Raw genomic sequence first — 12,796 nt, forward strand, 5'->3', positions numbered from 1 at the left:
GGGTCAATGATTATAAACTTTCAATTCTCAAGCCTCAGTTTATTGTTTCCAATTTCAATGTCTCAAATGTTGGCCTGCAAACTCCCAGAAGTATATGCAAATATTGTGGGATTTCAGTTGAATGTTTACATTTGAGGATTTGCGACCTATAAAAGTTTCATTCAACTTTAACCATTATGTTCTATTTATCATGCTTTCGAACTAATAATTTCACTCTTCAATTCATGCTCATGACTGAAAGCAGCACACAGAAAATGGAAAACAACAAAATCTGATGGTTCCTGGATCAACCATAACAAGAACTATGAAATACCCTTAACTCTTCCACTTGTTAATACGAATCTGAATATACTCATAAGATAAAAAGAATAATGTTGATGATTACAAGCTTAGTGAAGTTTTAACCTATTGTTAGAGAATTGGTGAAGAAAAATCAAAAATAAAGAAGAAAGTAACTTTTGCTATCACCAAAATCTCCATGGGTCCTTATATGGAGGTACATAGTTATCTGTCGGAGGGATGAGGCGAAATGAAGCCACAGTTTTTTCCAGGAAAGGTCCCATCTAAATCACATAAAGATGATTTCTTGTTAGGCTCAATAAATACTTTTTGCACAGATAATTTTGTAGAAGCATGCTTACAAACACAAATATATCTGTGAGAGAGAGAGAGACCTTGTCCCATTGTTTGCTAAGAGTTGATGCGTTTAACGTATACAGGTAACCTGCAATTAAGGTTTTCTAAGAGTGAATAGAAGTTCGGAAAGGCCCTAATCACAAAATATGCAGAGTGCTTCAGGAGGAACAAGGGAATGAATACAGTTCCAATGATCAAACTTGCTGAATCACACTGGCGAACATTAAATACTCAAATTTCAATATTCTATTTGAACCTTCTATCAACTCAATATTTATTCCTTTTCTTCTTGTTTCAGTAGTCTACATTTTGATTAAAAGCATCTCACTGTTTTCTTGACTGATGTGATGATCCATCCATGTAGACGTTCAATGGGTCAGGGTTTTCACTTTTACTTAGATATTCAAACAATTCGTAAAGTTCTTTCAAGAGAGGATATCAGTATAAATTGGAACAGTGAATTCAGTTGCAACTTAGAAGTGAATTGGATAAATGTTTATGTCATTGCTTAACAAAAAATTTTAAGGTTCCTACCATCTCGCTCAGCTGTTGATGAAACGTAGTGCCGAAAAAGGTTTGATTCTTGGACCTGCAACTCCCATTCAAAGCATCAACAACCCATAACATTATGCCCACATCTCAAACAGGAATTCCTCTGAGAAAGAAGACACTTACGTTTTTGGTGGGGGACTTGCGTACCAGGTATTCATAATACCAGTACGGCTCGCCATCAATCTGAGGGAAGAAAGTATAATTGAGACATGATTCATGCAACTAGTACCATATCTAGAAACATATGCATGTGCCAATATACAAATTCCCAAACTAGTTAGAGTCTGCTACATGAATGTGTCGATATGCATATCAAATATTAGACACAACAAGATGAAAGGATTTGGAGCTTACTTCACTATTGTGTGCATCGAGAACTGAGCTCTCTGCCAAACGTTGACTTGAGGTGACTCGCTGCCAAAATGGAAGACACAGGTTGTCAAACTAGCACCATTTTTTTTTAAATGTGTTATGCTTTCTCAAGAAATAGAACTCAAGAATCCCCAAAATGGATGATGTCCCAACTAATAATCCAGTTATGGAAATGGTTTTATCAAATTAAACTCATTAATCAATAAACCCATTTAAAGGCTAAATCCTTAGCCATTGTGTTTTGTGGAAAAGTATGTATAGAAATGTTCCTTGAACATAGGTTTGAATGACAATAGTTGTACTTTGAGGTTGCTAGGACACAGATAATATGTATCAAATATTGGTTTGCACACTAATTTGATGTCGTATGAATTTTGAGACAATGTTAATACGATAAGTGAATTCAACTAAAACTGCAAGTAGCATTCTAGTATCAAGTTTTTCATACAGTTCTTGTCTCAGTGGTCCTAAGAAACAAATGACCATCACATACTTTTGCCAAAACTGAACACTTGCAGTGAAAAGGGGTAAGGAGACACATTACCAGTGCAGACTTGTCTGATAAAACCGAATCAGCAACATCTTTTGCAATCCAGGTACTCTTATCCTTGGATTTTAGGAACTGAGAATTTGGGGGACCTATCTGAATCAAAGAAATAAAATCATAATCCTTAAAGAAATTGGTTGCATGTAGTTGGCATATGGCTGCGTGAATCTTACTGTAACAGAAATGATGAGGTTATCAATAATGTCAACCCGTTCAGACACAATGCGCAGGCGTGCATCAGCTGCATAAATTTATCCCACTATGAAGTCAGTTATATGCTTTTTTCAGACTGTATTGAGGCCAATACAGTCCTTAATTTTTCATAAAAGTAGAAAAACATGCACCTCAATTAACATCCAGAAAGAGAATCAATAATTTCAAAAAGTTCATGTTACTACAAGTTTCATCACCTGCATAACAAATTAATTGAACTTACGGGACAATGGTGCTGCTGATGAATAACGCTCTGGCTTTCTTGACTCTACCCTTCAGAAAACAAAGCATAGACCAGTCATGTCCCCATAATACTTGTAAAGAAGAACTATTTAGTTCTTTACATCTTAGTAGAAATAAAGTATGTTATCCACAACATAATTTAGAGATTGATTTTAAAGCACATTTGAGTTGTATATATTCCACTTGTGAAAGAAAATATAAGTATTCTTTTTAGTTTCTACCAGAAACCTCAAATCCATCTAAAGTAATTCCCACTAGAGTTAAACTATTCAAGAAGAACTCCATTGAATCAGAAACTGCAAATTCTAGTCCCTCTTTTTGCTAATCTTTTTCTTATTCCACTTCACACAAACAAAATGATTGCCATTTGCCCAATTGAAACTTAAAATAACAGTATTAAAGAGCTGAAATTTGGATGCCAAATGCCTACCATTTGAAGCGGAAGTTCTTAGACGATAATTCCACTGGGTATAAATAAGTATATGCATTTATTTCATCAACTGATGAATCCATTTTTAGATCCTCCTCTGCAAGGGACCCTGCAATAGAGCTAATGTAATCCATGAGAAAGGAAACATAAAATTGAAGAGGAAAAGGCTAACTTATAAGTTACAGTTTCCCTTAAATGAACTTTTTCTTTAATTTCTCTGATCAACCGCAACAAAAAAAAATCAAAATATAAACTACAAAACTCGAGTATAGATTGCCTGAATCAACCTAAAGCTTACCCAAAGATGGGAAGGCAATGGACATTGAAGAAGATAGACAAAAAAGCACCAAATCCCGCCTTGAAAACCCATTTATAGAAGTGGGTTTTGAAGAAGCAACACAACTACGCATCATTATCTTATTTTTTAATCTACATTTCTTCTCGCTTAGCGGTACTGTACTCTGGTTCCTGCAACTCCAATAGAGAAACACAACTTTAGGTAGCAAAACAATAATCCATATGCACATGAATTTGTATATAAATATATACATATATACACATAAGGTACCTAAACAAAGGAGTTGAGAGGAAAGATTGAGAGCAGTGAAGAACCACTGCCATGGTCATGCTCGTACTCGCCTCATCCACATTCCTGTTTTCATTTATATCGCGTCGTCGTTTATATTATTTTGTTCCGTTTATTGGTTTAGTAATTTTCATTTATTAATATCTAAAGCTAAATGTAAAAATTTACTATTTATTGCCTTTAGATTTATAAAATAAATTGCTTAGTCCAAACGCTTTCAAAAATATACTTTTTATCCCATTTTATTTGCTTGTTTCTTTTTTAGATATCCCAACATATTGGTTTTGCCATAATAATATGTATAATTATTTATTAAATGAAAAGTTTTAATTAATATTTTAATGAGTTATTAAACATAAAAAAGGGCAAAAAATATTTTTTGATTAAATTTTTATATTTGTGTTCTGTCAAACCATGCAAATAAAATGAGATGAAGGGAGTATTAATCAATATATTATCATGATTAGGTACAATTTTCTCAAGGGCAGTGGTTAGCCTGGGTGTGCAAAACTACCAACCGAACCGCACCAATCTTTTGGATTTGGTTCGGTTAAGTGTTTAAGAGAGGTTTAATTAATTGGTTCATTCAATTGGAATTGAATTTATTATTCGGTTCGAATTGATTGCATAGAAATTCATCGATTGAGTTTAAACCAAATCAAAATGGTAAAATCAATCAAAATAAACCAAATCAACTATTTCATTTTAGTTCAGATGTCAATTTCGATTTGGTCTATTTTAAAAAGTTTCAATTCAGCTTGAACCGAACAGACAGTATGCTCAGCCCTAGTGGTTAGCTACACTGGACTAATAAGTTATTCCATCTAAAATTTATACTTGTCGTTAAATGCCCAGTGAAAAGATAAAAAGGCTTTTTTTTTTTTTTTTTAGTAAAATTATTTTATTTCATTAACTACTAAATTGAGACACTCACTTTTATTTCAATATTTTTTCCAATTAATAGGTGGAGCGTCAAATTAAATTCTACTTTGTGCTTCCTTTTTTCTTTAAATTTCACAGAGCGGTTCATTTTTTTTCCATAAGAAATCAATAAATCAATGGTATTCACTTATAACAAGAAGAGACTAATTTTTTTTATTAAATTTTAATTTAATTTAAATATGGATGATTTTTTTAAATAACATTTATAGATAAATAATAAAAAATGCTAAATAAATAAGTTTACTCATGTATTTTTTCACGAAACATCTATATTACTCTCAAATTTTACTTTAACTGATCGGATACTTTAACTTATAAAATTTTATCTATTAACTCTTTAATTTGACCTATTAAAAACTTCAATTAAATCCATTAAACAATTATTAGATAATTGAAAAATATAAAAATTATTATTTCAAAAATCGAATTAACCATATATCAAATCGATATTTTGCTGAGATTGTTGTAAAAAGTGGAGTTCATGTGTTACAATGTCAATTCTAGAATTCAGTCATTAAATTATGTATTGACCAATATAAAAATTAATGGTTAATTCATTGATGACAACAATTTCAAGTTCATTTATCAATATTAATTTTTTTTAATAAATTAATTTCATAAAATTTTGTAAATTTCATTTATAAATTTAATTCTTTGTGTTTGGTATATAAAAAATAAGAATTAATTCAATGAATTCAATTTTATAAATTTGATTATAACTAAATTAAATACTATTAAAAAAGGTAGAAATTTTCAAATGAATTCAAAAAAAAACTTGAAAAATAAAAAATTTTATGACAAAACTCTTTATTCTCCCAACCCTTTAAAACTATTATGTCACTAATATTTTATAAATAAATTTTTTTATTTTTAAATTTTTTTGGAAATATAAAATTTTATTTATAAATTAATTTTAGATTGAATTCATTTGAACTAAATTTATCATCAATCTAATATTTTTTTTTAATTTTACTTTTATTTTTTTTATACATGGGAGCCTCAATGTGTAGCCTTCTCATTTGAATGACATTTAATAAATTTGTGATAACTAATGCGGTGGAGGAGACTCGAACTCGATCCCTCTCGCTTTGTACATCTTATATGAGAAATAGGAAGATTAATCAGACCATATCTGATCTACTAATTTGACTTTATTGGAAGATTTATAAGCTAATGGTATATGAATTTTTATTAAATAAATAATAAAATTAAACATTTGGTGCAACACGGCTATAAATGACTAGTTAAATTAAAATTATAATGAAAATGAAAATCATCAAATTAATGAAATGCCATTTGATTGTGGTTCAATTGTCAATACAAGTGGAGCACATAGAAAAAATTTTTGGATTCGATTCCATTAAATGCATCTACAGGAAAAGATAAAGAGCTTAACTATTAAAAAGCTCCGAGTTGAATTAAATGTAGTTTAAAAAAAATTAATGAAATGCCAAAATTCGTGAGTTATTAAATATGAATTAATTAAAATCATTAAAGTGGCGACAAATTTTTTGTCTATTTATTATTCCTGAACCCCTCTTTCAATATACATAATCAATCGATGAGCTACCGTTTTTAATGCAATTTTTCTCTTACATCTTTTTCTCAATTCTCACACTTTCTTCTTCTTTCGCTCCCTTTCGATCTCAAATTGGAAACCGAAAACAGGAATTTAGGGTTTCATTCATAGCTTTTCAAGAAGTTTCCCGTTCGGGCTCTTTCACCCATCTTTAGAGGTATGTTATATACCATCAGATTTTACGTGTTTTCCTATGTCGTTATGTTCTTGAATTTAATTATTGAAGTTTTGTATCGCTATTGATCTTTGTAGCTAGTTTGATTTAGTATTATGCTTCCTCTGCTTTTCCATTTTTCGTTTGATCGTCGCTTTTAAGCATCAATTCCATATTCTAAATCGATCATGATTTTTCTATTGGATTATTTGATCGGATTATGTATTGATTTGTTTGTTGATACTCGTTGATTCGGGAGATTTGAGAATGTTGCCCTCTAGCTTGAGAAATGTGAAATAATGGAAGAATAACTTGCACGTTTTGGTACGTGGTATTTTTGTATTAGTTTCTTGGGAAAATGTTAGAAAGGCAAATAGAATCAAAGTGCAAAGCATATTTTTTCTGGTTGGTTTAATATTTGCCTTTGATTGGATGGGCATTGTTATTGCATATTGAAACATTATTTAAATATCATTTTAGTTTTTTGTTTTAAATATGGTTTATGGCTTGAGAAAGGTTGGTTGAGGATCAAGACAAGGTGTTTCTTTGTATAGCCTATTGCAGAAATTTTATTTGCATTTTCAGAATTGCATGAAGTGATTATGGTGGAGTGGAAAATATGTATTGTTGTAAGCAATTTTAGGTTTTTCTCCTCTCTGCTTTGTACATGTAAAAGAACTTCTTCCTTTTCTTATGTTGGGTTCTGGCCTAGTAAAGCAGTAATTTTGATGTTCCTTGTGAAGTTGGGTTATTATATTTACCTGGATTGATGGATTGTATATATATCAATGCAACTTAATGCAAATGTACAAGATTTTATCCTTGCCTATGGCCGTTTATTCTGAGCACTTATCCTGGTTTTTCAATGTACTTAATGAAGCAGTTGAGATTGGCTTGGACCATCTCCCCTATGTTAGTATCATTTTGTCAGATAAATTGCTTGCTTTTGTTACGTCCCTATGCAGCTAAAGTTGGGAAACCTTAGCCTGTGAATGGTTTGTAAAGAATTGGAAGTTTCTGACGATTGTTTCATGATATATGGTATTTGCAAATAATGACTTTCCCTATTTGTTTGTTTTGAGTCAAACAGCAATCTGCTTTCACAATAAGGCAATGAAGCAAGGAGTATCCACATTGAATCCTTATGCAGCATCATACATTCCATTGTCTAAAAGAGAAGCATCTGAAAAAATTGAATTTCCTGGAGTGACTGCAAAAGTTTCTCAGGGTGGCAATCAAACCGTCTGGTATGGATCTGCAGAGCATGCTACACTGAACAGGCAGCATGATCAAGCTTCTTCCATTCCTCAAATATCTGTGCTGAAAAGTCACTCTGCCCATGGTTTTTCTGGTTCATCGTCACAAAATCCCAATGAAATGACAGAGAAGCAGATGATGGATGAAGAATTTGACATGGATTTAGAATACCTTCAGATGACGTTTCCGGGCATATCTGATGAGTCCCTTAATGATGTCTACATGGCAAACCAGGGTGACTTGGAAGCGACTATTGATATGTTGAAGGAACTTGAGGTATATTCTTCTCTCTCTTTTTTTTTTCCGTTAATCCATGAACAGGATCTATTTAGACACATAGACTCGGAGCCATACATCTCGATCGGAAAAGAATCAATAATCAGAGTTGAAGTAATTAAAATGTCCATTTAGTGTGTTTTTAGTGACATACTATCTCTTTGCTTGGCTTTTTTGGAACTGTTATTATGTTGTTTTCTGGGTGAATGCATCCTCTTCTAGCCAAAAGTTTATGCACCTGTCCTGACACATGCATATATGGAAACTGCTTCTGAATTGATCAAGATAAAATGGACTTTTCTTAGGTATTTTGATCAGATCTGTTATTATGCTTTCTGATTATTGCCAGGTCTATTGAATAAACTACAAGTTAAGGCTGCTTTTAATCCGTCCTTAACATACTGACAAACTGATTTCTTGAAAAGCCTGCCCTCTTGGGACTTGGAATCATTCTGATGAAATGATTGTGCAAATTACATGTTAAACTTAATTTTGTAAACCTAATATTTTGTTTTTGCATATGCAGTTTGACCCTTTTGAGTTTCCTGAAAATCTTCCCGACACTTTGGATATTGGTGATGTTTCTGAATCTGGTTCACCAGCCGAGTGTTCATCTGTGAAACTAAAGAATGTTGTCGGTGAAGCCAGTGCCTCTTCTTCTGGTTCCTCAACATCAGAGTCAGTGACAGTTACTTGATCGACTTGGTGAATTGTTCAGTTATTCATCTTTGGTTTTCTTGAAAATTGTGGATTAGAAGTATATAAGTAGGAAATATTTCGTTTGAGGTGGGAAAAAGAGATATGCATATATACTACTTGGTTATGGTTGTATAGTTCTCAGGTGCTTGTTCCCAGTACTCCCTTTGTTTCTGGGTTCTGTTATGGGTCAAAAGCCCCTTTGAGCATGCTGGTTGTAGTTGTCTGAAATTGAAGTGATATTTTGCTCCTTCACGATATCTTTTCTTCACATGTTATTTGCTATGTTGTAGAGAAAGGTCGATGTCAAAATGGTTGAGTATATATAAAGCTTGAGATTTGATCATTTGAGTACATCATGGTTGAAAGCTTTTCAGTTTCTTGCTTAAATTGTTTGATTTTCTTTTCCACTTTTTTCCCCTCCCTAATTTGCATTCCTGATTGTCTAGAAAGCATATAATTACAGAATCTATTGAGTTTCTTAATTTTTTTTTTAAATAAGTTAATTTAAAAATAAACCATAGTTGAATATTTGTTAGGAATAGTTAAAGGGTAAAGGGTCTGGTTGATAATCACTGTTAAAAAAATGTCTACCTTAGGTTAAAATTTAGATTTACATAGAAAATTAATGTCAGCAATGAAATTTAAATTATATTTATTTTTTAATGAAAATAATTACTATTATATCACCATATCTGTATAATGTCACAGTTGGTCCTCGTTTTTTTTTTTTTTTTTTTTTTTCTTTTTTGCTTTTGAAATACATTAGTTTCTCCCTTGCTATATATAGTCCCCCTGTCAATATTTTGTACTCTTTTCCATTTACGAGCCTACATCGTACAAAATGCAATTATGAGGGGGTGTTTGGCAAAAATAATGCTTTTCATAAGACTATTTCTCAATTTAATGTCATTTTAAAATTATTTACTAATTTAATGTTTATCCTGACATGAAGAGAGAATATTGCAATAAAATCATTTCAAGGTGTAGAAGTTGAAGCTGTGGTAACTATGTGATATCTTTTTATCTTATCTTATCATTTCTTAATCTAATTGAATAATAAATTTTGCTCTTATTTCCATAATATGTTTCTAATACAGGCAAATGGATTCCAATATATATATCTCAGTTCAACATCACCAACACGTAGAAATCCATTATTCCATTGAAAATTATTTAGCCTATTCGGCGTAATGAATGAAGAATATCAAGGTATTCTTCAACCTGCCCCTCCATCTATAGAGTTTCCTCGTGTTCAAACACCACAAAAACTACAGACGCGAAAGAGACGTGAAATAACATCTAGACGTATTCCAGTTAAAGTCCTACCAAGAGAGGATATACCTCAAGTCTCTCTTCCTATGACATATAACTATTATGAAGGTTATCACTCTAATATCCCTAGCACATCATCTTCCGCATTACAACTTGAATGTAGTATACCATCTGCAGCATTAGCAATGCTATTGAACATTCATTACACTCTGATAATGACAACCCAGCAAACCCATACTTCTTTCTCCGAAATAAGCGAGGCAACACCATTTCAATATACAATACCTGCTTTCAGTGCTTCTACAGTGTGTTTCGGCACACGTGATGGATCTACATCTCATGCTAGACACTCATTTAATGATTTCTTTGAGATGATGACGGTACCCGAGCAATAGACTCTCTGACATTTTCTAGCCTACAACAACCATTTGTAAATGTGGTTCAAGATTCTCGCATGAGTGTCGATATAAATATTGAGTATGGAGAAGAATATCAAGGTATTAGAGAAGATGCAGTATGCTAAAATCCACACCGTGAAAGGAGCCCTCCAAGGTGTGGTATAGGAGGACATGTGGGTAGATATTAATATGATTAGTTTTCTATATATTAGTTATCAAGAAATGTTTTAACATCATACAAGTTCAATTCAAAACACTTTATTACTCTCAGTAATTTTTAACTGTGTAATAAAACTTATGTTGTTATTACTTAACTTGAAATAATTGTGAATCAAAACTACCAAATTATAAATGTGTTTTAGTGAAAAAATATTTTGAGCGAATAAATATTATTTATTGAAACCACTAATTAATCTGGTGGACTCTTAACGAAACACTATTTTACAATGTACTTTTTGCTAGCTAGTAGTCACATACCATAGTTGCACTAAAACTACCAAATGCATTGTTTGTTTTGGTGAAAAGGCAAATTGACAACTTAAAATTTTTATTCTGTATTAAAACAACCAATTGAATTGGTGGTGTCAATACAACATAAAATTATTGTTTATTCATATAATTACTTTTTGCTGACTGCTTATTAGTATGTGTTACTTTTTCTATTGCATTGAAACCACCAATTGTGCAACACTCTTTCTCTAAGTCTGGAAAAACTTTAGATTGGTAAATAATTTTGAAATGACATTAGATTGTAAAATAGTTTCCGAAGAACATTATTTTTGTCAAAAGCCCATTATGAGGTGAGAGAAATAATTTTAATAACACAATGACCCTCCTTCTCCATTTTTCTTTTGTTCATTTTTGGAGGGGAGCTATGCACAGAGGGAGAGAATGGAAGGAAAAAGAAGAAACAGGTGAAATAAACTACTATCTATAATCACCAAAAATGAATTTTTCTTTGTGACCTGTAAATTAATAGCCATTATACACCATTTTTAAAATCTCTATTCAACTTCAAAACATCAAAAGTGAGAAATAGTAAGAGTAAGGAGTTTTTACATAGAGAAAGCTTGAGACACATGTTTGATACAAGGATTTTAGAGAGAGAAAACTTGAAATCCATAATTGAAATTGCGATCAGTGGCTTTTGTCTTCACTCTAACAAATCCTAGCAAAACCCATATGTTCATAACCTATAACTTCCATGGATGATGAGCTTCTATCCCAAAGTATAAACACAGAAGTAGAGAAGAGAGAGATGTATAATGGAAGCTTATGTTTTGGTCAAAATAAGGATTGAAATTAGAAGAAAAAGAAGTATTATAATACAAAAAGTTTAGGGTATTTGTATACATTTAAGGATTATTTGACGGATTGTTTTCAATGAAAAGACATGAATTATAAGGATAATCATTTAAAGGGGGTACCAATTTCAATTTGTCACTTAAAAATACCTAATCTTAGGTTTTTGTAACGGTAAATGCATTTTGTCGTAATTTCAACTTTTTCATATTTTTTTCTCTCTCTCTCCATTTTTTCTCTCCTTGCTTCTGTTATTTCTTTCCGTTTCAACTACTACTGGATTAATGTCTAGATCCCGTGAAGATCTTTCCTTTTTCATTTTTTTCTCTCTTTTCCCTTATTTCTCTTTCTTTCCTTTCTTATATCTCTTTTCCTTTTTTTTTTACCCAATTTATTTTCTTTCCTTTCCACTTCAACTGTTGCTAGATTAATGCTCAAATTTGATAAAGATTGATTTTGATGTGAAAATCTAATGAACATTGATTTTTCTACGATCCGAAATCCTATGAAGATCGACTAATATAGTTTCCATGAATAGAAATTGATTTTTGATATGGAAATTAAGAGTGTACAAGAAAAAAAAAAAAAGAAGATTAGCAAAAGATAAGGAGAAGTGAATTAGATGTTTAAGCTTTAGAAGAGGTTCTTCAATGACAATCAAATAATTATTGATCCTTTTGTATAGTTTGTTTATTGAGATGAAAGATAATAAGAAATTGATTTAGGGTTCATAAAGCAAAAGAAAAAGAGAGAGAGAAAGAGAGAGGGAGAGAGAGAGAGAGTGTGTGTGTGAGAGAGAAAGAGAGGGAGAGCGTGAGAGAAAAATGATGAAGGAGGAATTTGCCTTAGAAGAGGGAGAAAAATTAGAAAATAATTTTCATTTTAAAAACAAGCCAAGTATTAATCATGTAGCATTCCGGTTAACATAAAATTTCAACTGCGTCAAGAGACATTTTATTATTATAAAAATATAAAATTAGATATTTTTAAATGATAAATTAAAATTTGTAACCTATTATATATGCATTCCGGATGTTTTAACGTATTTTAAAAAATGAGGACCCACTAAAAGAACTATGACATTATATATACAGAGATGTTATATTTATTATCTTTTTTTTAATAAAAATAAATTATCTTTATTTTTCGAATCTCTATATTTTCCCTATATATATATATATATATATATATATATATATATATATATATATATATTCTAACTATAAATTAGACGTAGATATATATTCTAACTATAAATTAGACGTAGATAGATATTACAGATAATAATTATTCAAAATAATAATAAAAAATCCATCATCCAAACTATGTCGTTTTTGA

General features: G+C 31.2%; 2 protein-coding genes across 4 annotated transcripts; one reads left to right on the forward strand and one right to left on the reverse strand.

Moving 5' to 3' along the window:
* Positions 1–328: 328 nt before the first annotated feature.
* PPD5 (PsbP domain protein (Mog1/PsbP/DUF1795-like photosystem II reaction center PsbP family protein)) lies at positions 329–3,697 on the reverse strand. 2 transcript variants are annotated; one of them, XM_012223221.4, is made up of 11 exons: positions 3,562–3,697; positions 3,292–3,461; positions 2,994–3,102; positions 2,544–2,593; positions 2,281–2,348; positions 2,105–2,203; positions 1,543–1,602; positions 1,312–1,371; positions 1,171–1,225; positions 675–724; positions 329–563 (listed from the first exon to the last, which is right to left on the reverse strand). In XM_012223221.4, exons 1-11 carry the CDS (start codon positions 3,618–3,620, stop codon positions 465–467), a joined length of 879 nt encoding a protein of 292 aa, XP_012078611.1. In that variant the 5' UTR covers positions 3,621–3,697; the 3' UTR covers positions 329–464. The 2 variants fall into 2 exon arrangements, with proteins under 2 accessions (XP_012078611.1, XP_012078610.1); XM_012223220.4 differs by having other exon boundaries at positions 3,292–3,467; positions 3,562–3,682.
* A 2,355-nt stretch (positions 3,698–6,052) lies between these two features.
* Positions 6,053–8,829, forward strand: LOC105639241 (polyadenylate-binding protein-interacting protein 5). Of its 2 annotated transcripts, none has more exons than XM_012223223.4 (3): positions 6,053–6,257; positions 7,337–7,787; positions 8,314–8,829. In XM_012223223.4, the coding sequence occupies exons 2-3, from the start codon at positions 7,368–7,370 to the stop codon at positions 8,482–8,484; spliced, it is 591 nt and encodes a 196-aa protein (XP_012078613.1). In that variant the 5' UTR covers positions 6,053–6,257; positions 7,337–7,367; the 3' UTR covers positions 8,485–8,829. The 2 variants fall into 2 exon arrangements, with proteins under 2 accessions (XP_012078613.1, XP_012078612.1); XM_012223222.3 differs by having other exon boundaries at positions 6,054–6,257; positions 7,345–7,787.
* The last annotated feature ends 3,967 nt before the right edge of the window (positions 8,830–12,796 follow it).

This window comes from Jatropha curcas, chromosome 8 (assembly GCF_041381405.1).
Source record: "Jatropha curcas cultivar XTBG-Jc1 chromosome 8, XTBG_Jcur_1.0, whole genome shotgun sequence".
Taxonomy (NCBI): Eukaryota; Viridiplantae; Streptophyta; class Magnoliopsida; order Malpighiales; family Euphorbiaceae; genus Jatropha; species Jatropha curcas.